At 35.3% G+C, this 26,110-nt stretch overlaps 1 protein-coding gene, 1 non-coding gene and 1 pseudogene across 9 annotated transcripts in view; 2 read left to right on the top strand and 1 right to left on the bottom strand.

Annotated features, from left to right (window-relative positions):
* MKLN1 (muskelin 1) overlaps window positions 1–26,110 on the bottom strand; it is a 392,081-nt gene that overhangs the window by 54,456 nt on the left and 311,515 nt on the right. For 7 of the 8 annotated variants that reach the window (XM_061415397.1, XM_061415396.1, XM_061415394.1 and 4 more), the window contains 3 exons: window positions 22,433–22,645; window positions 14,774–14,995; window positions 11,790–11,919 (listed from right to left, as the gene is read on the bottom strand). In XM_061415397.1, coding sequence (XP_061271381.1) covers window positions 11,790–11,919; window positions 14,774–14,995; window positions 22,433–22,645 — 565 coding nt within the window. Of the gene's footprint in view, window positions 1–1,612; window positions 9,468–11,789; window positions 11,920–14,773; window positions 14,996–22,432; window positions 22,646–26,110 lie in introns of those variants that run through there. The other variant, XM_061415398.1, reaches the window with a different exon arrangement.
* Window positions 24,221–24,787, top strand: LOC133246758 (transcription factor BTF3-like; annotated as a pseudogene).
* TRNAE-UUC (transfer RNA glutamic acid (anticodon UUC)) lies at window positions 25,938–26,009 on the top strand. The gene has a single exon. It is a non-coding gene; the product is annotated as a tRNA-Glu (tRNA).

Below are 26,110 nucleotides of genomic sequence, written 5' to 3'. Positions count from 1 at the left end.
AAATTCTGGAAAAAAATGCTTGGTCAAAGAGTATATGTATTTTATATTTTATTAGATAACAACATTCAGTGAGTGATCCTTTAATTTACATTTTAAAAATTATGAATGGAGCTGAGCATTATACAAAAGTAAATCTGTCAGCTACTTGAATTTTTTTCTTTGAACTATCTAGTTCTATCATTTGTCACTGTTCTACTAGAAAAGTATTCCTTTTTTTATTGATTTGTAAGAGTCGTTTGTTTAAAAAGTAGGACATTAACCTTTGTCTCAGTTCCCAGTTTGTCATTTATCATTTGACATTTAAATATTTTTATAATAACATTTAATTTGCAAAAAAAATCAAACTAAGTTTCTTTTTTTTTTTTTTTTACAGCTTCTGGGTTTTCCATCATGGTTGGAAAGGCTTCTCCATCCTAAATTATTAAAAGCAATTAGACTTATATTTTTATTTGTTAAATATAAAACTTAAGTCCACTGAGAATTTTTTTTGTGATATATAGACATCAATTAGAGTCAGGATTTTGCGTTTTGCTTGTCAGGTCTTAAGCGACATCTCAGTGCCATTTATTGCATAATCTATTTTCCTTCTCTGACTGGCAATGCCACTTTACCATATACTAAATTCTCATATGTAATTAGGTATACTTTATAGTGTCTGCTGCATTCCATTCCATTAATCTGCACAAAATTGTAGCTTTCTAAATACTTGCTAATATTATATTATCTTTCATTTTCAAAACTGTCTTTAGTGTTCTTGAATGTTTGTTTTTACAGGCGAACTTTAATGACCTAAATCTTTATTTTTTCACTTTTGGCTGCACTGGTTCTTTGTTGTTTTATGCAGCCTTTCTCTAGTTATGGCAAGGGGTGGCTATGCTTCCTTGTGGTGCACAGGTTTCTCATGGCAGTCGCTTCTCTTGCTGTGGAGCACAGGCTCTAGGCGCACGGGCTTCAGCAGTTGTAGCACACAGGCTCAGTTGTGGCTTGCAGGCCCTAGAGCGTGGGCTCAATAGTTATGGCACATGGGCTTAGTTGCTCTCAGCATGTGGAATCTTTCCAGACCAAAGATTGAGCCCATGTCCCTTACACTGGCAGGCTGATTCTTATCCATTGCTCCATCAGGAAAGTCCCATATGACCTAAATTTTATATTGAAAACATGAAATATCTTTATAAGCTTATAACGAGCAAAAACACCCCTGCAAGAGTGAAAGGGGGAAGTTATGGAAAGTTATTATCACCAGTAATGTTGAGAAGAAAAATGGCAGAATAATGGCACACCTAATACAAAAGATGCTAAACAGAAACCAATGAAGTCTAGTTACATTAAAAATAGGCACTCCCATCCCCTAGCTCAGTAACTAATCTGTGTAAATGACAGCAAAACATTAGCTTCAGAGTCTTCTCTATACTGCTGAACTGGCCTTATTTAGTTAACTGTTATGAGTAAAAGGGTCAAAAATATAGGAACTTACACAAACACACACAAAGATTAAAGAAAAACAAAAGACCAATGTCAATAAGCACATTCCCAGGCTGAAAATCTGTAAGATTTTGCATTTAAAGTTTTCATGAAAATATGTTTACAGATAAATCAAATCTTGCAGACATGATTAACACAGCCCTCATTTTTTATTTTCACAGCCTGATAATGGCAAAAAGGAACAAAATTTAACTGTCAAAATTTTGGAGCTAGATGATAAGCCTTTAAGATCAACTGGTCCAATCCCCTGTTTTCAGATGAACAATCAGGTCCAGAGAAACTACACAATTTTGCCAAAGCTACAGAAGGATGAGTGGCAGACCCAGATGAAGAAAGATCAGATCCTCTGATTCTGAATTCACTATTCTTTCAATTATAACAATCTGCCACTATGGTTAAGACAGAATGGTGTAAACACTGGCAGATGTGGGAAAATAAGAGTCGACAGAATTTAAGGAACACAACAAGTAAACACACTAATTACTATAGAATAGGAACTAGATGTTTGTAAGAGTTCTGTATCATCAATGCCCTATTTAGTATCCGGCAAATGTTGAAGACACAATATATGTTTGTTACCTTGAATAAAAAAAACAGATATGAGAAAGTAGTTCCATTATTGTCAGCTGAGTTTCTAGAGCAAACCATAAAGTTCTGGTTGTGTGACAGATCTTCTAAACATAATTTTCAATTAGTGTTAAACAGAGCTTACATATGGGAAGTCTGCTAAACCCCCTGTGTTCACAGACCTATTGCCAAAAGTTATGCAGAAATAAACTCAAATTTTTGATGTGCTGAATTTTGATGTAATTATGTATGTGTTAGACACAATACCAGTAAATCCTTTTTTTCCTAAGCAGCTGTCAATCCACTGATCTAAATTGTAATTTCCTTCTAAGGAAAACATAAAACTGTTATACTCTAGTTAAAAAAATTAGACTTGACAAAAAAAAAAGTTGATGTTTCTTTAGATCTTAAAATGCTAAATCTGAGTTAATTCATTTAAGTAATTATAAATAGCAATCATTTAAGATTTTATAGTATCTGACACAATAAGAAATTACAACAAGAAGCAGTAATTTTACAACTAGATATACTATCTCTAAATTGGTGGTCTCAACAGTTCATATAAATTTCTTCTATGACTGTAAACAATCCAATTTGAAGCTCACATAAAAGCAGTTTTAATCAAATAACTCACATTACTGAATCACAGAAACATAGCAATTATGTGTTAAGTCCATCTCAAATTATACTAATTAACTATAATAAAACAAGTTTAGAAGAACAGTTAATAGAATGTTTAAGTGAACTACAGAGCATCCATATAATAAAATTGGTATTTCCTAAGAATACTTAATAATACAGAAGTTTAAATAGTACTCTGTCTTGTCCTTAAAAGGACTTTGAATGGCTTACAAAATAAGTAATTATCCAGCAAGATAAAATTAAAATTTAAACAGACTTTTAAAAATCAGCTAAAAGTAACTCTATGAGAGGACAATACATACACCACAGTTCTGACATGAGGTCTTCTAATTGGTCTAACTCAAGCCAGTGAAAAAAATTTTAGACTAAGAGTACTGAAAAGATTGAATACTCTTTAAAAAATCCTGAATAAAGTCTGTGCATTTCAGTAGCTTTTTTTTTTTTTTTTTTTTGAGGTTCTGAAAAGCAGAGTCAAGATTATATTGCCAGATGAATGTTCAGAATCATGTTAACAACTAAGGTTAAAACGATATGCTCTAATCCCTAACCTGGGTTTGAGGAGTTAAAGAATTTCAGGAGACAATGCTCTATAAGCTAAGATCTGAAAGATGAGCAAAAATCAGCTACACTTTGGAGGTAGGAGGAAAGAGTGACTTAGGTAGGGAGAACACTATGGGAAAAAACTCAAAAGGCATGAAAAAATATGCCATAGATAATTAATATTCAGTGGTCATGAAAAAAAGAATTGGTGACAAGGTGAGGGTGGATATCAAGAACAGGGAACTAAGCTGAGGCATATCGTAAAGGAATCTGTGAGTTAGGCTGAGTTTAGATTTAATCTGAGGGCAAAGAAGAACAATTTAAAAAAAAACATGGTAAGCAAGGGAGAGAAAAATGATCAGGTTTATATATTTAAAAGATTTTCTGGGAATCCTGGGGTGGTCTAGTGATAAGGACTTGGAGCTTTCACTGCTGGGGGTCTGGGTTCGATTTCTGGTTCAGGAACTAAGATCCCACAAGCTGTGTCGCATGGCCAAAAATAAGGGTATTTTCTTATCTTATTAGTATTAATCAAAAGGTAAGGTGTTAATCTACTTCTTTTTCTTCCCTATGCACAACTATAAGATCCATGACGTTAGAGCTCTCATTTATAGTTTTATCCCTAGTGCTTAGATTATCTGGCACCTAGAATGTGACCAAAAGATATGTGTTGAATAAATGTTAAAGTACACAGTTCTGTACTTAATTGGTAACACAGAAACAGTTGCATTCTGCTCAAAGTGTGAAGAATGGGTTAGGGGAGGGATGGGATACACAGGAAGAAGAATACTAGAGACAGAGGTCAAACAGGTGTTGGCAGTCCAAACTAGTGAAATAGAAATGAGAACAGAGAGAAGATGGAGGCAAAACTAATATGACTTGATTACTGGATAGATCAATGAACCTGTAGGCAGTACTGACATACACTTGTGAAAACTGAGGTACCCAACAATAACACCAGCCCAAACTAGTGTCAATCCACTTCTACTCCTAGAGTGGCTATAAATGAGATACCATTTTACTTAAAATATAATTTGGGTCACTTATAGGCGTGCAAAATAAGGTGTAACATTAAGTAACCTGTCCACACTTACTTGATTAAGGACTCAGATAGGCTCTGGAGAGCTAGAAGAGTGATTCTTAACCCTGGCCACTATTTAGAAGCCCCTCTTAAGGGAGGAGTGGAGGATGTACCAGGATGACAGACAGAGAGAAAAAAGAGGACTTAAAGAAGGGAACAGAGAAGAAGGGGAAAATGGGAAGGAAGAGAGAGGAGTAAAGGAAGGAGGGATGGAAGGAAGTGACCTAAGGAAAGGAGAAAGGGAGAGATGGAAAAAATAAGAAAGAAAAATGGAAAGAAAGTAATTTCAGTTTCACTCTAATATGCCAGCAGAGCCACTGAAGTTTCACAATTCTAATAATGGCAACAGTTTTAGGCAGGTTCTAACCAGATGCTCAACTCTGCCATAAAAATCTTCAGTTAAAGGATGTACACATGGCCTGTTGAACACATAACCTTTGGACAATGCAATTTACAGGCATACTGTCAACATTAAACACTTGGAAAATGTACATTTAGACAAAAGAATGATATTTTCAAAACTTTAATCAGATCAAAACCCTAGCATTCATTTTCAGCAACATGGATGGACCTAGAGATTATCATTTGAACTGAAGTAAATCAGACAGAGAAAGACAAAAATCCTAAGATATCACTTACATGTGGAACCTGAAATATGACACAAACAAACTTATTTACAAAACGGAAACAGGCTCACAGACAAAACAAACTAATGGTTACCAAAGCGGAAAGGATGGGGGTGGAGGGATAAAGTAAGTATTTGGGATTAGTAGATACAAATTACTATATGTAAAATAGATAAATAACAAGGTCCAACTGTATAGTACAGAAAACTTTACATTCAGTAACTTATAATAAACTACAATGGAAAAGAATCTGAAAAAGAGCATATATATATACACATAAATATGTATACACATTCAGTTCAGTTCACTCGCTCAGTCGTGTGTGACTCTTTGGGACTCCAGGGACTGCAGCACGCTAGTTTCTATAGTATGTGTGTATTCTTGGCAAGAGGTGGCAAGAATACGCACATACTATAGAAAATTAAATCAACTGTATGCCAGAAACAAACAGAACACTGTAAAGCAACTATACTTCAATTAAAACAACAACAAAAAAGCCCTTAGCATTAAACCTTTCAATAACCTTCTATATTATTTAGGGGAAAAAAACCCAAATTTCTTGTATTTGTATTATACAAGGCACTGAATAATCAGACTTAACTATTTCTCCAACTCACGTGACATAACCTGCCTCACCTTTGATATGCAATAGCTCCCTCTGCTTTGGAAACACATTAAATTCTTTTGTGCTTTGAAATCTTCGTACATGCACTTCTCTCAGTTCATAACACAGTTCTTCCTAATTCTGTTTCTCGTCTGAAATCTTAAAGATTGCCTCCTCGGAAACAGTTTCCCAACCTATTCTATCTAAGTGGGTCCTCTCATCTTACTCACTATTATAGCATTCAATTTTTTTTCTTCCCAGTACTTAGAAAGCAAGCGTAGGCCTCTCTTCACTAAAATGCGTCCTTTGAGAGAAGGGATCTTATCCTCTATTCCACAGCTATGAACCTAAACATACTTGGCATATATAAGGCACTGAAATATATTGGGAGAAAGGGAAGGAGAAGGCCAAACTTAGATGTTAGTAGATGATCAACAATTACTATTACATTAACAAAAAAACTTGCCTGCATTGTGGGATAATTCACCACAAAGCAATAAAAAAATTAAAGAACCCATAGCAATATTGGTGATTTTCATTTTATAAAAGTTGATTAAAGCAGTAATTAAGCAATAAATCCACTTATCTTTTGGTAATAAAACCATAACGACAAAAAAATACCACAATTTAATGTAAGTTTAAAAACAGTACTGTCAGTCACTCAGTCGTATCTGACTCTTTGCGACCCCATGGACTATAGCACACCAGGCTCCTCTGTTCATGGGATTTCCCAGGCAAGAATACTGGAGTGGGTTGCCATTCCCTTCTCCAGGGGCAGAATATAAAATTGTGCTAAATTTTATAAAATAAATAAGCTTAAAAAGACTAGAAGGAAATACATTAATAAAATGTTAACAGATTATGTCTGAATGGTTTGATAGTTTCTTTTTTACATCTTTCTGTATTTTTCAAATTCTCTACAACAAGCATATTATTACTCTTATAATCAAAACAAAATTGAACAAAAAGAACAATTATGGCCATTCATTGCTGGCCCTAAAGCTAGCCATAGCAATGAATGAAATATACTGAACAATTCTGCAAATTACTAATAACAATTTACTTTTAAAATATTCAAATGATAGTCATTAAAGCCTATTTATTGTCATAGTGCATTTTTTTTGCTCAATCTTTACCACTATCACTTTGCCATTTTTTCCTTTTAATCTTGGGGAGTACTTTAGTATGGTCAAGGAAAAAAAAACCTTTGCACCTCAAAAAAACAAACAAAAACCTTCTTTGCACCTCAACTTCTAAACCCTCGCTGTATCATTATCTAGTTGTATATTAATAAGATAGTACTTCACTAAGTTTAATTTTTCTCATCTAGTAAATGAGACTAATACTACCAATTAGAACTCTTGGTATAGTTCTAATAATACTATTGGTATTGCCATGCTTAGTAACTGGCATTTAGGGTCTAAATAAAGAATAGCCATTAGGAAATCAACTCTGAATATTCATCAGAAGACCTGATGCTGAAGCTGAAGCTCCAATACTTTAGCCACCTACTGTGAAAAGCTGACTCACTGGAAAAGACCAACAGTCAAAAGATAGAGGGCAGCAGAAGCAGGTGGCAGAGAATGAGATGGCTGGATAGCATCATTGACTCAATGGACGTGAGTTTCAGCAAACTCAGAGAGAGAGTGAAGGACAGGGATGGCAAGCTGCAGTTCATGGGGTCACAACGAGTTGGACACGACTTAGCAACTGAACAACTATAATCCATCAGAACATTACTTACTAGATGGATTATAAGCACTCTGAGAGACCATGATCATCTCGTCCAGTGTATCCCTAGTTCAGCATAAGCCAGCATGTAGAAGTTTTTAACACATACCTATCGAATCAATAACTATTTTCCACTACCTGTTTTTCAGGCAGAGCTGTGTCAGAATTGTAGGGGATTACTACTTCCATCTTCTTAGTAATTTTAATGGAAAATTGGATTAAGTTTTAAAAGCTAGAGGAAATCAAAGATTAAATCATATACCTCCACATTATCCTATGGTAGTAGAAAATAAATGAGTAAACAAGATAGACAATTTTAGACATGATAAATAATGTTATTAGTCATTTCTTAGAATTTCTATGGAATTTCAGTCCATGGAATTCTCCAGGCCAGAATACTGGAGTGGGCAGCTGTTCCCTTCTCCAGGGGATCTTCCCAACCCAGGTCTCCCACACTGCAAGCAGATTCTTTACCAGCTGAGCCACAAGGGAAGCCCATTTCTTTCCATAGTTTTATATAATATCAGCACCTACTGCCTTCTTGTTATAGCAGACAAAGAATTTTACTACACTGATGCTATCTTCCCACTAAATTTTATCCCAATTTTTGGTTAAATTGATTTTAGTTTTTGCATTATTATGAAGAGGGGAATACTGCTCATTGTAGAGCCAAAAACTGTACTATGATGATGTCTGCTTTTTAAAAATATTTTCTTTTCCCACTGTGTTCCTATCCTCTTACATCAGATATTATTTACCGATTAATACCTTTTTTATTCCAATTGCTCAAACATCTATTTAGTCTACTTTTATCTTTTATCTACTTTTAGTCAATCCCACTTTTTGGTGAGGAGGAGAGGTCTATTTTCCTGTGTCCTCCTGTTCCAATATGTACTGGGCGCTCATACATTGGCTGTGCAGGCATCATGTTGGGACAGCCCTTCACTGCTTTCCTGTGTTAGATTCTCTTTTCCTCAATTCTCAGAATGTTTTCTTTTTAACTACTTTTACTCCCTTTTGTTAGTATATATGACGTACTAACTTCCGAAAAACAGTGCATAAAAGATGATCATTTTTTAAATCTTGTGTGGCAGACACTGTTAATTGCATGATCCAACAGCCATTTCCAAATCCCTTACTCTGTAGACTATACAAAGGCTGGAAAAGCTAAATGCTTGCTTTCCCAGACTCTCCTGAAGCCAGGACTCACAGTTCCAGTCAATGAAATGTCAGTAGGGAGCTTTCTGGGCACATTTGGCTCTCCTTCCTTTTTTCCTATACGGAAGGAAGGCATGATGTTAGAGCTGTGTTAGTCAACTTTCCACCATGAGGTTCAGTTCAGTTCAATCGCTCAGTCACTTCAAACTCTTTGCGACCCCATGAACCGCAGCATGCCAGGCCTCCCTGTCCATCACCAACTCTGGGAGTTCACCCAAACTCATGTCCATCGAGTCAGTGATGCCATCCAGCCATATCATCCTCTGTCGTCCCCTTCTCCTCCTGCCCCCAATCCCTCCCAGCATCAGAGTCTTTTCCAATGAGTCAACACTTCGCATGAGGCGGCCAAAGTATTGGAGTTTCAGCTTTAGCATCAGTCCTTCCAAAGAACACCCAGGACTGATCTTCTTTAGGATGGACTGGTTGGATCTCCTTGCAGTCCAAGGGACTCTCAAGAGCCTTCTCCAACACCACAGTTCAAAAGCATCAATTCTTCAGCACTCAGCTTTCTTCACAGTCCAACTCTCATATCCATACATGACCAATGGAAAAACCAAAGCCTTGACTAGACAGACCTTTGTTGGCAAACTAATGTCTCTGCTTTTGAATATGCCATCTAGGTTGATCATAACTTTCCTTCCAAGGAGTAAGTGTCTTTTAATTTCATGGCTGCAATCACCATCTGTAGGGATTTTGGAGCCGCCAAAAATAAAGTCTGACACTGTTTCCACTGTTTCCCCATCTATTTCCCATGAAGTGATGGGACCAGATACCATGATCTTTGTTTTCAGAATGTTGAGCTTTAAGCCAACTTGTTCACTCTCCTCTTTCACTTTCATCAAGAGGCTTTTGAGTTCCTCTTCACTTTCTGCCATAAGGGCTGTGTCATCTGCATAGCTGAGGTTATTGATATTTCTCCCTGCAATCTTGATTCCAGCTTGTGCTTCTTCCAGCCCAGCGTTTCTCATGATGTACTCTGCATAGAAGTTAAATAAGCAGGGTGACAATATACAGTCTTGACGTACTCCTTTTCCTATTTGGAACCAGTCTGTTGTTCCATGTCCAGTTCTAACTGTTGCTTCCTGACCTGCATATAGGTTTCTCAAGAGGCAGGTCAGGCGGTCTGGTATTCCCATCTCTTTCAGAATTTTCCACCGTTTATTGTGATCCACACAGTCAAAGGTTTTGGCATAGTCAATAAACCAGTTAAAAATAGAAAAACATATCAAAAAGAACCTGAGAGCATTTATGACATTTCCTAAGTCACTACATCAGTTCCAGATTATCTACATCTGGATTTCTCGTCCTGTGAGACAAAAGATTCCCGATTTGTTTAAGCCATTCTCTTGGTTTTCTACTACCTACAAACACACACATACCCCATTGATAAACCTGGTATATCTGAAAATACCATTTCTTCCCTCGTTTCCTTGCTGTTTGGCTAGAAATAGAATTCCAGGTTGATGATACTTTTCCCTCAGAATATTTAAGACCTTGTTTTCCCTTATGGCTTCCAATGTTGCTGAAAATTTCTAGCATTCTAAGACCTATTTCTTTGAATGTGACCTCATTTTACACTGGTAGCTTTTCAGATATTCTTTTTATGACTGATATGTAAAATTCCACAATGAGCAATGATGTGTCATCTGACTGAGAAGGTTTTTGTTTTTATTTTTTTTTTTAAATTCAAGGTATTGACATCCAAAAGGGGCCATTTATAATCTGCAGACCAATACTTTTCAGTTTAGGGAAATTTTCTGTTAGTCCTTCGTTTTATAATCTAGTCTTGCACATTCTCCTTGCTCTCCATAGTTAGAGAAACTATTATTAGTTTAACACCAGACCTCTTACACTGACTTTCTAAGGTCCTTATTTTCTCCAATTTCCACCATCTCTGTCTCTTTGTCTATTTCTCAGGAGATGTCTTACAATTCTACTACTTTTAACAAAATTTATTTCCAAAAGGTCTTTCTTAGTCTCTGATCTTTCATTGTATCCTATTATTGTTTTATGGATGCAATATCCTTTTTTCTAAGAAAACTGATCTTGATCATTAACTGTCAGTTCATTTACAGTGAAGAAATACAGTTTAACTGAAAATAGCATGTATAGAACGGGGAACACCGTAGGGGAACTGGGCCATGAAAGTAACCACTGTACAGGGGGCTAGCCAGAAAGATCAGACATCTTAGTGGGGGCAGGTACCCCAAACAACAGTATCTGGAAAACTTTTCTATGACACCACTTATTTCCTCTAGAGAAGGTGACACTAAACTTCTGTAGGAGACACACACCTAGAATCCTAAGAGCAGGGAAAGGGTTAGAAGTTCCACTATTCAGTACATGGACTTAATTGTCCTATTTTACACCCTGTTCTCTCTGCCTCCACAGAGCCTCTATTTCTCCAGGATATGAAGTTCTAGCCTCTGCCCAATAGGAAGTATGGGAGAAAGATCCTGAGGGTCACACTGCCTCGCATGTACTTTTTTATTACGGTGTTAGCTTTTTTTTTTTTTTTAATTCTTCCTAAATATAAGCAACTATTATAAATATATATATAATAAATAATAAAAGGAAAAGCAAAAACAGATAAAAGGAAAAGCAAGCTAATCTAATTTCTTACACTAATGCTCTAATTAGGCACTTTAAAGCACTGAGTCTTAAACAAATATCGTTATTCTGTGTATACTAAATGCAGGCAAAGTGACTACTAAGCAGGGTAACTATGTATGTTATCCAAAATAAGACTTTTGAGAATGAATGGGACACTATTAATAATTATGTATAAACTGGGATTATCTCAGGCAAACTAATCACCTTATTATCAGGAGAATAACTTTCTGGATGCTGAGAGTATAAAGTTATAAGGCATTACCAATGAACGATGTGAAATCTTCCCTCAAGAACAAAGACATACTCTACTATATGTGTCTAAAATATAAGTCACCTGAGTGAAAATGGAAGGTGGAAAGAACTAGCAAATATAGGATCATGCAGTTTTTAAAAGGTATTAATTCTTATAATCACCCTTAACAAGCACACATATAAATAATCCCTTGACAAATTTGCATAGTCTTTCTGTTAAAGGGACTCATCATAATAATAATTCATATAGCATTTTTAAATAGGTTGAATTAAATAATTTAGCTGGTAGAGAATTTTTTTCCTCTTATTCAGAATTACTTTGGTTAAAGAAATGGGAAAAGCATTAAGAATGGTTAGAAAGAAAAGCTAATGGGTTATAGTCTTCTACCTGAAATAATTAAGACATGAAAGAAGAATCACTAATTGCCTTTACCCATTCCAGAGTCTTTCTTGGTACCATCTGATATTATGTCTACATGATCAGAATCCACATCATAACTAAAGAAATCATTCAAATAGGTCTTCGATCGCTGGCCACCAAATACATATAAGCAACGATTTTTCTGTAAAATAAAAAAAAAAAAATGGGAAAGAAGAAAAAAAGTCATTTTCACAAAGAATTCAGAATAATTCTTTTAAAATTTAAATGTCTAGAGAAGTAATTTATGAGAGATTCCATGCAATGAAGTACTTACTGTACTGGTATAAAGTGGAAAAGGAAGCTCTGCATATACTGCTAAGGGATAATCACTAGGATATCCTACTGAAGTTAAAAACAAAAAACAAAAAACCCAAGGTGCAGAGTAATGTATATAGGGTACTACCTCTGTGTATGGAAGGAGAAAAAGGAATGTGTGTTGTGTCTGTTTCTTTCTTCAAGAAGAAACAAAGGAAAACTAGTAATAACATAATTAGCTACAGGGAAAGAAACAGGACAGACAGGGAAAATAACCATATCTCTCCATACATACTCAACAGCATACTGACAGTTTTGCCTTGAGAACTATGTAAATGTTTTTCCTTAATTAGAAAATAAAAGTAAAAGAAAAAATAATGTCTGAAATTTGGGGGAAAAAAAACAAGTAAGCCTATATACAAAACCTATATACAAAGATACAATTGGACAGAGACACATGATCATGCAGACAAGTAGTAGTTTTTCTAGTGATTTTAATTCTCGCTTTTTGACTACCCATCCCTAGTGGGCTATCTCCTAAACAGAAAAATAATCAGAAAGAAATCTTAAACAGCATTCAGTGATTCTATTAGTTTTGCTATCCAGTAAGCTATTATAGAAAGAGCAAGTAACTGTAAGTAACATATCATCATCAGAAGTAGGATTTTAACTATAAAGTTTCACAAAAACAAAGATATAAAATTTTAAATTCTATAATCTTAAATTTAACTTGGACATATCAGTATAAACTCATGATTTTTTTTTTCTATTACTAAAAAAGACATATGTGTGTGTATATATGCAAAGGTATACTGGAAGATGGGTACTCCCACTGGTCAAAGATGGAGAAAAATTAGGGAATCAAAAAGAATGACGATAGCAAGTTAAATACACCAAATACATAAAAATCCATGAGTTTATAATAATTCTTATGAAAAACTCATTGGTAAATTTTGGAGCCTCAGCTCATTAAAATGAAAAGACAATAGAGGAAAAGAATCAAAATATTTATATTACCTATCCTGTGTGGTTTACCATTAGAGTAGCCAATTAGTTAATGAGGATAAGTTTTTATAGCAGAATCAGTTAATAAATAAAGAAAAAGGTAATTAGAAAAATGTCCACTTATCAAACCCTATTAAAATCTAGTCTATGATTATAGACTACAGTGACTGCTAAAACCACTAGATAAAAAGTTGACAGGAAACTTAATAACTGATCAATCAGGTTGACAACACCTAAACCCACCTGAACAATTTTAACACCACCGCAGTTGTGACAACTAGACATTAAATGCTCTTTATATTTTATAATCAGATCAGCTGTGAAGTATACTTACAACTCCCCTTTTGGCCCACCCAAAAAAGGAGAGGAATCTAAAATTAAGCCTCCAGATCTAAACACCAGCTAACAGGAAATATGGAAAACAGAGGATCATGTTAAATGATACTATGATAAAAATCAGTCAAACTGAGAACATGGGAAATTCCAAAGCACACATGAGACTTACTTAAACAAATAAGCAGTATACAAAGGGTGAAAAAAAAAAGGAAGGGGGAGTATTCTTATGGATTAAAAGAAATTTAAGAGCTAACAACCAAATGCAATACACAGACCTTTTCTGGATCTTGACTTAGATAAACCAACTATGAAAAGTGTTTTTCAGCATGGCAGGGGAAAAATGAGTGCAGTATTAAACAATATAAAGAAATTGTTTTTACTTTGGTTGGGTTTCATAACCATACTCGGAGAAGGCAATGGCACCCCACTCCAGTACTCTCGCTTGGAAAATCCCATGGACGGAGGAGCCTGGTGGGCTGCAGTCCATGGGGTCGCTGAGTCGGACACGACTGAGCGACTTCACTTTCACTTTTCACTTTCATGCATTGGAGAAAGAAATGGCAACCCACTCCAGTGTTCTTGCCTGGAGAATCCCAGGGATGGGGGAGCCTGGTGGGCTGCCGTCTATGGGGTTGCACAGAGTCGGACACAACTGAAGTGACCTAGCAGCAGCAGCATAACCATACTACAACTATGTTTTAAAAAGTCTTTATCTGTTAGTGACACACTATGGTATTTATAGTTGTAATGATATAATGCCTGGAATTTTCTTTAAAATACCCAACACAATAAAATTTAAGAATAGACAAAGAATAATAGTAATTGTTGAAACTGGTAAATAAGTACGTAGGAATTTATTATACTGTTCTGTCCACTTTGGTATATGTTAAACATCTTTCATAGTATATTTTTAAAGTTTTGTTCATAGCAGGAGCCCATGTTTTCATTATAACACTTGAAAAAATTAAATGTTTGTATATTGGTTTTTGCTGATAAATTTTAATTCCAATTCTATAAAGTCAATTCTTAATTCTTTGCACTTAATGGAGAGTAGCAGAGGGGAAAATAAGAACAGATAATAAAATCAACCTTCCAGATACTAAGAGAAAACAGTAAGTAGAAAGGTATGTAAGAAAGAGAAATAGCTACAACATATAAGCAGTGAAGTCAGTCATAAAAGTGCTGAGATAACTACTTAGGAATTATTAGGCTGATAGGAAATATAATTAGCAAACAGTTCACCGATAAAGGTAGTTGTGTTTTTCCTTATCATTGTCAACACTTATTTATTTCTAATGAAAAGTTTTGCTCTCTTACTGAAGAATTAGATTGCACCACTTCTTTTTCTATTGAGAGATACATGACAGAATAACATAGGACAATGTAAAGAATATTCTTACTGAGTGGAAGAGCATGCAGTGTCCTATTCGAGACTGGATGTCCTCAGGACCAGCATTACAGGAGTCCTCTCGAAGAAGTTTCCAGGTTTGACATTGACAGTTGAAAGCAAACAATCCACTGAACTGCGGTTCGCTGGCTCTGCTGTCGTCTACACTGCCATTACATGTCAAAATCCTACCACCAAAGGTGTAGATCATGTGTTTTTCCGAGTCCATACACATCTACAGAACAAGGCAACAGGTTGAATAGCTTTAGACTGCTCCTGTCATATGAGTTAAAATTAAACCAATGTGTGCAGTTTTAGAATCTAAAAAAACTAAATATTGTCTTAATAATATCAAATACCATCCTTGATTATTATTATGCACTTATTAATTTATATTAAAATCCTGCTCTGCTCACCACGTGGAAGAGATTCAGGATGGATTTCAAAATGCCTTTCCAGGTTTCCTTTTTTTTTCCCCCCAGTGAGAATAAAATATGTTGGGTTAAGGAGTTTTATGCTTTCTCGAGCTGCATAATTTTTACCAAATCAACCAATAATAATTTAGTTACTGATTTAATACTGAACATACTCTGTGGGAAAACAGTGATCACATCCTCCTTATAAAAACTCCCTTTTTTCCATTCTAGTTCGTGCATGCTTAGTTGCTTCAGTCGTGTCCGACTTTGAGACTTTATGGACTGTAGCTCGCCAGGCTCCTTTGTCCATGGGATTCTCCAGGCAAGAATACTGGATTGGATTGCCATGCCCTCCTCCAGGGGATTTTCCTGACCCAGGGATTGAACTCACATCTCTTATGTCTCCTGCATTGGCAGGGCGGGGTTTTTTTTTTTTTTTTACCACTAGTGCCACCTGAGAAGCCCTTTCCATTCTAGGCAAGCATTCCATTCCTCTTGCTACCGTTTAATAAAAGAGAAGATATGTGAATAAGAGTGATGTAGCTTATTCATCATTTTGCATTTATTTTACAAAATTCTCCCAGTTATGTTTTTACCAAAACAAACATACGAAAAGACAATTGCAGCAATCCGTCTTTGGGCTGACTTCTATGGCATGATGAATCTGGCCTCCTTTTAACACAATATGTAAATTTAATTTTCTTTGAGGTACGTCAAGCAATTCATCCTCAAAAGCCAACCCTGACTCTTCCATTCTTTCAACTCAAGATTGTTTTTACAAAAATATCTCTGGGAAAACAGCCACTGGTCACAGGACAATAAATAAGAAACAAATTCTATTTCAAAGAATACATAAGTACAAGTTGGTAATCAGAGACTGAATACAAGTGGCATTTATGCTTAATAATAAATTTAATATTAAATAATATTCAATAATAATAAAACATCTTGTTGTTGCTAAAGCACAAATACTAGGCATTATATGTTCAGTTCTTTCCTCCTATCAAAGTACTTCTGCTGTTTATTACTGGTATTGTTTTTAACAAAAAAACTAAATAATTATAAAGCTTATTTTAAAATTAGTATTTCATCTTAAAAAGAAACAATTCTAGTCTAGCACCTCCAAATCTTTACCTACCACTAAAGATTCACTCACTTGCCATTTCCCAGGTTTCTGGCAGACTTCTACAAATTAAGATGAAAATCTGTAATTCCCAGGGGTGAAATCTTGGGGAGCACGGTTCAAAAACTATGATGTCAAAGTTTTCATGTCCCTGATACTCAGAAGAAAAGTGATCCTATGCTTTAATCTTAAATGATTATATCATGAAAAGCAATCCATCATATCCAAGCAATCCAACTCTATCATGAAAAGCAATCCATACATTGCTGAGGGACACACATAGAGTGAGCGTATTTTCATTTTCTTTCACAGAGTCATACTCATTTTGTTCAGTCCCTGTTATCTAGCCCTATTGGTTCTACTTCATATGACTACAAAGGGCATTTCTCTTTCCTTTGGGGGATATTTAACTTTCTTTTTGATATGGCTATTCTCATTTGTTATCAGAGAAACATAAACATCTTCATTTGGTAGCTCTTTCTTGCACAGCAGGCCAAACTCAAAGACAGAGGAAGATACTGCAGTAGCTTGATGATTCTTTCTCATATCTTAGAACAAACAGGACACAAAATAGAAATAATTTTATTCCTTTAGCTTGGTTGTTCCCTGTAAGATACCTAGTTTCAATGAGAGTCTATTTTCAGATAACAAGTTTTAATCACTCCAGGAAACTTTGCTGTTTATCAGTTTATGGTTTCCTTTTAATTTTTTATCTCTGAAAAATGTTTTGAAAATCCAATGGCTTATTAAAACTATGCAATCCACAGTATCTCTTCCCTCAAGAAATCTTGAGTCTACTCTGTCAGGATAGATATTTAATTTCTAAAATCAAATAAATAATGGATAGCCACTTATTCCTCACACCTATCCCCAATTGTTTTTTTAATTTGAAAGTATCTTATTTTACTTTATTACATGAACACAAGGTTAGCTAGGGTTAGGGTGAGTTCAAAATTAATTTCTTCCTCACAAAATCTGAAGAAATTATTATAAAGCTAAGTAGTGTCGTCCAACCCATTACCCGACCTCCCAGCAACATCCAAAAATCCTCATGTTAAACTGATTCTTGTGTATGTTGTGCATTTGTGCTCAGTCATGTCTGACTCTTTGTGACGCTATGGACTGTAGCCCGCCACTTTCCTCTGCCCATGGAATTTTCCAGGCAAGAATACTGGAGCACATTGCCACTTGCTCCTTCAGGGGGTCTTCCTGACCCATGGAACAAACCCACATCTCTGTGTCTCCTGCATGGGCAGGCGGCTTCTTTACCACTAGGTGCCACCTAGGAGGCTGATACTTGTTTACTCTCGAAGGTAACCAATTTTCTCTCTGTAACTTATAGGATTTTCTCTTTCTTGATTCTGAGATATCATTAAGGAAGTATCAAGGCAGGGATATTCTTTTTTCATTTATCCTGATCTGTACTAGGAATTTCTTTCATTCTGAAAAGTATCTTTCTTTAGTTCTGGTAATTTTCTTCATTTTTACCTTGAGTGGGGTTTTTGTTTGTTTGTTGGCTTCCATTCTCTTTCTAGAACTATCAGGTACATATTCAAATTTCAGAATATTTCAGAACAATTTTGTTTTTCTCTCATAATTTCAGAGAGAAACGTAATAATTTAGTAACCATTTAGAGGTGAGGATGTCCACATTGCTTTTTAATCTATTTACTGAATTTTTAAATTTCACTATCAAATCTTTAATTTATAATTTTTCTATATATTTCCTTTTCATGGACGCAGTAGCCTCCTGAATTGCTCTAATCACTTAAAGATGTCTTCAGTTCACACTACAAGCTGTTTTTAAGTCTTAGTTTGTTGAGTTCAGTATCTCATGTCTCATAGTATTAAATTATCTTCAAATATTTGGATTTGGGCATTACTGTTTTAGCCTTCTTCGTATCTGAGAACCCCTATTCATCTGCCTGTTGCATATACAGTCTACCTAAGGGACTGTGTAGGGCAAGACGAGACATAATGCTGTGAAGGGTGCTGCAGGCAGCTCTCCAGTGCTTTATCTGTCCAGCTCCAATGTCCACACTGAACACTTGACCTGTTAATAACGATCACAGTCCAGTGCTACTCAGTCAAACTGGAAACTGTCCATCTGTTTCATCCCCAATGGATCATGTACTGTTTGCCCCAAAAAACATACTTTGAGACTCCAGTTGCTGCTGTCTTATAGGTTGTGGTTTATTTTGGTTGGATCTAATCCTACCTGCTTTCTAACTCATAAGAATTCCCTCAAATATTTTAAGTTCCCTAAGAGCAATCTTTCTTGTTTTTCTACACAATTACTAATGTATTCTCTTGTCATTTCACAGGATGCTGGGCAGGAAGACAGTAAAAGTGTATGTTCAATGATCCACACTGACCCAGGGAGAATGTCAGTAAGCTGAGATCTCCAATCTTGTGACTGAAGTTCCTCCTGTCTCTTCTTGATTGGCTCATTTTACACTGTCCAGTACTTTATGTCAAGTCCTTGGCTCATACTGTCTTTTCTTTGAAAACCTTCTAGATACTGTCTCTTAGCACTGAATTCAACTGTAGATCATTTTGTCTAGTTGCCCCAAAATGGCTTCTTTATCTTTGAAATTCAATGTCACTAATATATTATCACAGTTGAATTTTTTACAGTTGAATGCCTAGGGCAATTTTCTCTGGCTATAACACATCCTTTTACACTATGTGGAATAGGTTTCCGTCTTGAGGAAATTCTTCTTGAATTTTATGTATAAATATTTCTTCTGTTACATTGTTTTGGTTTTCTTCTTTAATGTGTCCAATAATGTATGTTGGCTCTCTTTTGCATGTCTTTTCTGTCTATACTTTCCTGCTAAGCTAAGTCACTTCAGTCATGTCCGACTCTGTGTGACCCCACAGACGGCAGCCCACCAGGCTCTCCCGTCCCTGGGACTCTCTAGACAAGAACACTGGAGTAGGTTGCCATTTCCTTCTCCATATTTCCTAGCTAGCTGTTATATCCATACTTGCTTTCTTTATCTGCTTTTTTCTATTTCTTATGACCCTTACCCAGTCTTCTTTATGTTCCTTGTAAACTAGTGAAGTTTACTATATTTTTCTTCAATTTCTTCCCTGAGATTTACCAGGCCCAGTTTCACCTGCTCCAATTATTTGGCCATCTCATCTGCATTCTTGAATGTATGCCTTGTAGTTTTCTTCAGAGTTTCAAGCTTCATTAAGTCATTTAATTTATGTTAGAATATTGGAATATAATTTTCATCTGCTGTTAGCATGAAAGAAAGCTTCTGCTACTGTTTTTACTTTCACTGCTTTCCTTTAGAGTACTTCACTAAAGATCTGTTTACTACTGATCTGTTTACTACTGATTACACTGTTTACTACTTATTAGTTTTTCATATTTAAATAACATTTAAATATGATTTCCCATATTTAACTGAGCTAAATTTCCCTGCACCAGATAATACAAGGTTCCTATGGAGGTATGATATTCCTTCTCAAGGAATTCCTCCTCTATTTCTAATGAATTGCATGGCTTCTTCAAAATATGGAGCTTCTGTGAAGCCATGTTTTCTCTAACTGGATCTCATCTGGCTTAGGGGGCCTTACCTGGAGCCTGGAGCTCCCCCAGTTCCTTCAATGGACATGCAGAACAAGCCACTGTCCCTACTTGTCATGGTGTTTCTATACCACTTATGGGCCTTGCTGGGCATTTTCCACATGGTGAAAAGTCAAAGTGAAAGGCGCTCAGTCGTATCCGACTCTTTGTGACCCCATGGACTATACAGTCCATGGCATTCTCCAGGCCAGAATACTGGAGTGGGTAGCCTTTCCCTGCTCCAGGGGATCTAACCAACCCAGGGATTGAACCCAGGTCTCTGACACTGCAGGAGGATTCTTTACCAGCTGAGCCACAAGGGAAGCCCAACAATACTGGACTGGGTGGCCTATCCCTTCTCCAGCGGATCTTCCCAACCCAGGAATTGAACCTGGGTCTCCTGCATTGCAGATGGATTCTTCACCAAACTGAGCTATCAGGGAAGCCCCCATGTTACTTAACTGATTTCCTCAGTAGCTGCAATGGGTTCAATTTCTGCTCTGCTCATGACATTTCCATTAAGATGTACCTCTGCTAGGCTTCCTCTGCATTCCCAGTTCTCCCCATTAAACAGTTGTGAACTTCAATACAGCTTCTGGGTATTCCAGTTGTTTCTGGCTAAATTTACAAGGAATTGGGAGTTGTGGGTTTTCTTTGGCTTCTGGTTTTGCTGAATATGTGACTTGTCTTGTTTTTTTGCTTCTTTAAAAATCTTTTTGATTGGTTCTCATTGTTCCTGAAGAATCACACAAAGCAACAACATGGAAAGCTTCAGAACTAAGCTGCCACTATGTCCTTAGGAAATCTAAAAGTCTCTGAATTTTAATTTTTTTAATATGCTAAAATTTAAAATGGCAAAGTAATTTTTAAACATAACTTCAGGCCTCTAGCTTTCTCATGATCCTCTCAAATTGAATGTTAAGTATCAAATCTTATAGTGTTACAAACAACTCCAAGTATTTCTTGGAGTCGGTTCCAACTTATAACTTTGAATTTGCATGAAACAGAACAGAAAATGTATGCTAGTACGTTGTGTTAATTGTTCAAGGTCACAGAAGTAGCTATTGGCTGAATCACCACTGCAATCTTGGCCTCTTCACCCCTAGTGTCCTGTTAATAACATCTACTGAGTTAAAAGTGAAGCATTATTTAACAGAACCTAGGCTTCAGGGGACATTCTATTTTACCAAAGTCAAGAGAAACATAGGCCCACATGAGCACAACGTATGTGATATCCTCAGACTACCCCTAAGTTATTCTTTTTTTCAACCTGTAAAAACATAAGCATCTTTTGGAAAAGATATTTGGAACAAGTTGGAAGAAAATAAATTGTTCCCCTAATAACATTATCTGTTGATGTTCTATTTTTAAAAGATCAGAGCAAGTCTAACTTTTTTGGAGTTCTTATTTTCTACATGAACAACACTGAGTATGTCAGCAGGAAAGTGCAAAGCCTTACAGAGCTGGGTTATGTACAGCCAGCACAAGTTACAAATTCAATCTGGGGAGCACACCCTATACTAATGTTTTTTATTTTCCACCCACCACATACTCGGTAGGCATATAAGCCACTCCCCTCACCATTCTCCTATAAAATCTTCTTGTTAATATAAACATGGCAGGAGGAAAGTTTTACAGAATTAACAAAAACTGGTAAAGAAGCAGTAAATAAAGACTTTAGTTTTAATGCCTAGATATTAGGCATAGATTATGTCATAAATTCTAGCACCACCCCCCAATTTCTCAAGTACTGATATAATGTTTTGTTCATTAATAGTACTATAGATTTAAAAAAAAATCTTTTTCTTCCCCATACTCCAAAAACTTTGGACATGGGCTGAGCCAAGCAAAACTGCCTACTGAATTCAAAGTGGTTACTATTTAGTTTGAAGTAGTACTGACCTAAACTGAAAGGATACAAAATAAGAATTTAAAAATAAAAAAAAAATTCAAAGACAGATAACAATAACTGGGATGATGAGAGCTATACACATACTGATATTTAAATGGTTTATGAGACTACTATATGTAGTCTTCTTGTTTACAACATCATTATATGACTTCTACTGGTCCTGAATTTAAACTTCATCTAGCACATGCCAAATTCTTATCTATCTTATAGTGAGTTTGTGATTATATACAAAAGTGAATATACTGTACTCACATTGGAAGAAACACTCTACATTTCAAATCCTTGAACTCATTATAAAGTAATTAAAAAATTTTCAGGAATGTAGAATAAACAATTTAAAATTTAATGTTATGATTTATGAATACCATAGAACTAAATTTGCCTTTCCATCTACTCTCTATAAAGTTTTCATAAATTAACAACTGTGTTCTGAGATCATATTACTTTATTTTATACCAAATAAGAGAAAAAAAAATTAAAGAATAACTTTAAACTACTGAAACAATAGTTTCTTTTATTATTTGTCATGGGTATTTGTGGTAGAAATCACTAACAGAAAACTCAGCATAACATCTGAAATTCGAACAGCTAGAGTGACTAAGCACTAATTAATTCCACCATATAGTTATCTATGCACCAAACCTGATGATCAAACACTAGTTTCGGTCCTCCATCAGCAGCAGTATCCTCACTGAGTAACATCCATGTGTTTGTGTCAATGTCGTAACGATAGAAATCACTTTTCAGAGATTTGCTGTTCCTCACAGAGGAATCCAAATAACGCCCCAAAGTGTAGATTTGCCTTCGTTGAATGTCAATGCACATTTTATGACATGATCTAGCACTAGGACCATTCTGTGGAGAGCAAACAAAAAAAAAAAAGAAAGAAAGAAAGAAAATTCAAAGAATAAATAACAGAAAACAAAATTAAATGCTTCTTTTTGCTGACTTTCACGAACAGGTTTGCTCAGAAATTTGATCAAGTCCAACTAATATATGTCCAATATTAGACTTAAGTCTCTATAGAAAAATAAAAGAAGCAATAGGAGACACAAATCTTAGCTTAGAAATGCTTAAACTATACCAGGAAAGACGAGAACAACTATTTTCTATTTTATGGCACTCTGTTTATAACACTTATATGCCTTCTAATGTATACTCCATTACATTTTGTCATTTGGGTACAGAGCTTAATTCTTTTGTACATGTCAATCTACTCAAAGACACTTTTGGTTTTTCAAAATATTTTTGTACACTTCATCAGAATCTAGCATAAAACAGATACTCCAAGAATATTTAGAATTTCATAATTGGTAGGAACCTTAATAAAACTTATAGTTTGATGTTCTCCTTTAAAAAATAAAGATGCAGAAGCTCAAAGAAGAAAGATATCCTTCTGAAAGTAGTAAGCTAGTGAAAGAAGCAGAATGAGAATCCAAGTCTTTCTCTACTTCTTCCACACTTTATATTATATAAAATTGACTCTCCTGACAAGATAAATAATTCAGCTACATTAAACAATTAGGGAACAAAATGAAGAACAGTACATTATCAACAGAAATTAATTAGTTGAGATCACTTGTATCACAAGACAGAAAAGGTTAAAAAAACATTGTAGTATAAACCTAAAAAAAACAAGAATTCATGGAAAAAAAAAAATGGAACTTCAACTGGATAGAAGTGGATTAGCTGAAAGAGGGAAAAGGAAAAATAACTTGTATTTGTTAAATATCTCCTAAATTCTACCTATATAATTACTATGTATGCATATATATTTTTTATTTATCCTTGTAACAACTCCATAAGGAAATAATATCACCATTTCACAGTCTAAATAGTCTGTCTACAGTCTAAGATATAGAATCTAAGACCCAGTGTAACCAAGCCAAAAACTGTTCTTTCTACTCTTCCATACTGTTTTCTCCAGAAGAGAAACAAAAGCAAAATTACACTACAGTATGTGCAGTTATGACTGAGATGAAGAATTCCTGCCACAGAAACAGCAGAGTTGAGTATAAGGTAGAAATACAAAAAGCCTGTGAATGACTGACAGAGAACTGAATATAATCTTGCAAGCATTAAAGAGCTATTATAGATTTCTAGAGAAGGATACAACATAAAAAAGCAGTATTACAGGATGAGTAATCCAGTATTATTTAGATTAGATGAAGGAATAAAAATATCAGACAGGAAAAACAGCTTGACATTCGTGTGAGTATTCACACTAATTACCATTTTAAGATTATTGTTAAATATTTTTGTCAAGGAAAATCTGCAGCAGAAAGGCAGAAATTTTATTTAAGAAAGAATTTCCGCTCTGGCTGCCATGTTGTGTCCCCACATGTGTGCACCTAATTTCAGCTGGTCTGCAGGAGACCCCCTAAGCACCAAACCTAATCCACCAGGGGAGCCTACTTCTGCTCCAGCAAGATGAAAGAAACTATCGCGAACCAGAATAAACTCGCCAAATGGCAGGCACAAGCGCACATTAGTGGGAAAAAAACTGCTAGCAGAAAGAAGAAAGTGGTTCTTAGAACAGTTACAGCAGACAATAAAGAAATTTCAGTTCTCTTTAAAGAAGTCAGAGGTAAACAGTATCTCTGGTATTGAAGAGGTGAAGATGTTCACAAATCAAGGAATAGTGATTCACTTGAACAACCCTAGAGGTTAGGCCTCTCTGGTAGCAAAGACTTTCACTGTTACAGGCCATGCTGAGACAAAGCAGCTGACAGAAATGCTACCCAGCATCTTAAACCTGCTTGGCACAGAGTCCGATCAGTTTAAGAAGACAGGCTGAGGCTCTGCCTGAACAATCTGTGGATGGAAAAGCACCACTTGCCATGGGAGAGGATGATGATGATGAAGTTCTAGATGTTGTGGACAATTTTGGTGAAGCTTCCAAGAATGAAGCAAAGTAAGCCGAGTCAACTTCTGATGAAGATAAATCTTGAAAAAGTTATTGGGAGTTGCTATCTTATATTATGACTGCTCTTTAAAATTTTATGGATCTAATAAAATCTAGATCTAGTATTTTTAATCCCAAGCCCCAAGACAATGCAGCTCTTTGCATTTTTTGCTTGTATACAATTCATTCTTTGCAGCTAATTAAGCTGAAGAAGCCTGGGAGGAAAGTCTGAAACGCAAGTTAATAAAGTTCTTTACCTGGTTAAAAAAAAAACAAAAAACAATTTCCTCTGTAATTAAACAATTTCAAAAACAAATATGAGGCAACATATAATGAATCTATGCCATATTCCCTACAGTGTGAAATCTGAAGTTTTAATAGGAGAATAATAGAACTTCTTGCTTCAGTTTAATTAGCAAAAGTGCTATTAAAATGATGAGCAAATTACTTCCTAACTAAGAAGAAAAAAGGGAATAAAGAATAGAAACCAAGAAACTGGGGAACAGAAGAAAAAATAGAGAAAACTAATAAAGTTATTTTTTTCCTTTCAAAAAATAACGATTAACAGAATTATACCAGTAGTAAGGCTAATTTTTTTTTAAAGAGAGAGAAAATACAAATTGCCAGTATCAGAAATGAAAGCAGTACCACCAATATAGGCTCACTAAAAAACAAAGAACTATCATGAAAAATACAGTAAAATTTGACTAAGAAGATAAAACGGACATATTCCTTGAAAAAATAACATTAAAATTGACACCCTAGGGTTAGGGTTAGGGTTAGTCATTATATCTCTTGAAGTCATTATATCTCTTGAAAATTTGGATTCATAATTTTAAATCTTTCTACAAGGAGAATACAGCCACAGCTATCTATACTGGTAAATTTTATCAAATACTTAAGGAAAAACTAGTATCAATTTTACAAAAAATTTTTCAGAAAACAGAGGAAGAAAAAGACCTCCATTTTTAAAATCTGTATTCTATTCACTCCTAACACATATTTTATGAGGACGACACAACACTGAAGCTATACTACAAAGGAAGAAGAGGAGAAGTAATATACAGATAGCTATTATACCTCATGACTACAAACACAAAACATCTTTAACAAAATATTAAATAGAATACAGCAATATATAAAAAGAATATTTCATAACTAAAGGGGGTTTATCTCAAAGATGCAAAGTCAATTTTATATCTGAAAATCAATCAAGGTACTTTGCCAAGAATAAAGGTGATTTCCCTGGTGGTCCAGTGGTTAGGACTTGGTGCTTTCACTGCTGGGGCCCAGGTTTAATTCCTGGCCAGGGAACTAAGATCCCACTAGCTAGCAAGGTCAAAAAAAAGAAAAGTGAAAGAATAAAGAGAGAAAATATACAATCTTAGCAATAAATATTATAGAACCAAGCACCT

The sequence above is a fragment of the Bos javanicus genome, chromosome 4 (assembly GCF_032452875.1).
Source record: "Bos javanicus breed banteng chromosome 4, ARS-OSU_banteng_1.0, whole genome shotgun sequence".
Classification (NCBI taxonomy): domain Eukaryota; kingdom Metazoa; phylum Chordata; class Mammalia; order Artiodactyla; family Bovidae; genus Bos; species Bos javanicus.
The sequence above is the reverse complement of the archived record's forward strand: the minus strand, read 5'-3'. Positions and strand labels throughout refer to the sequence as shown.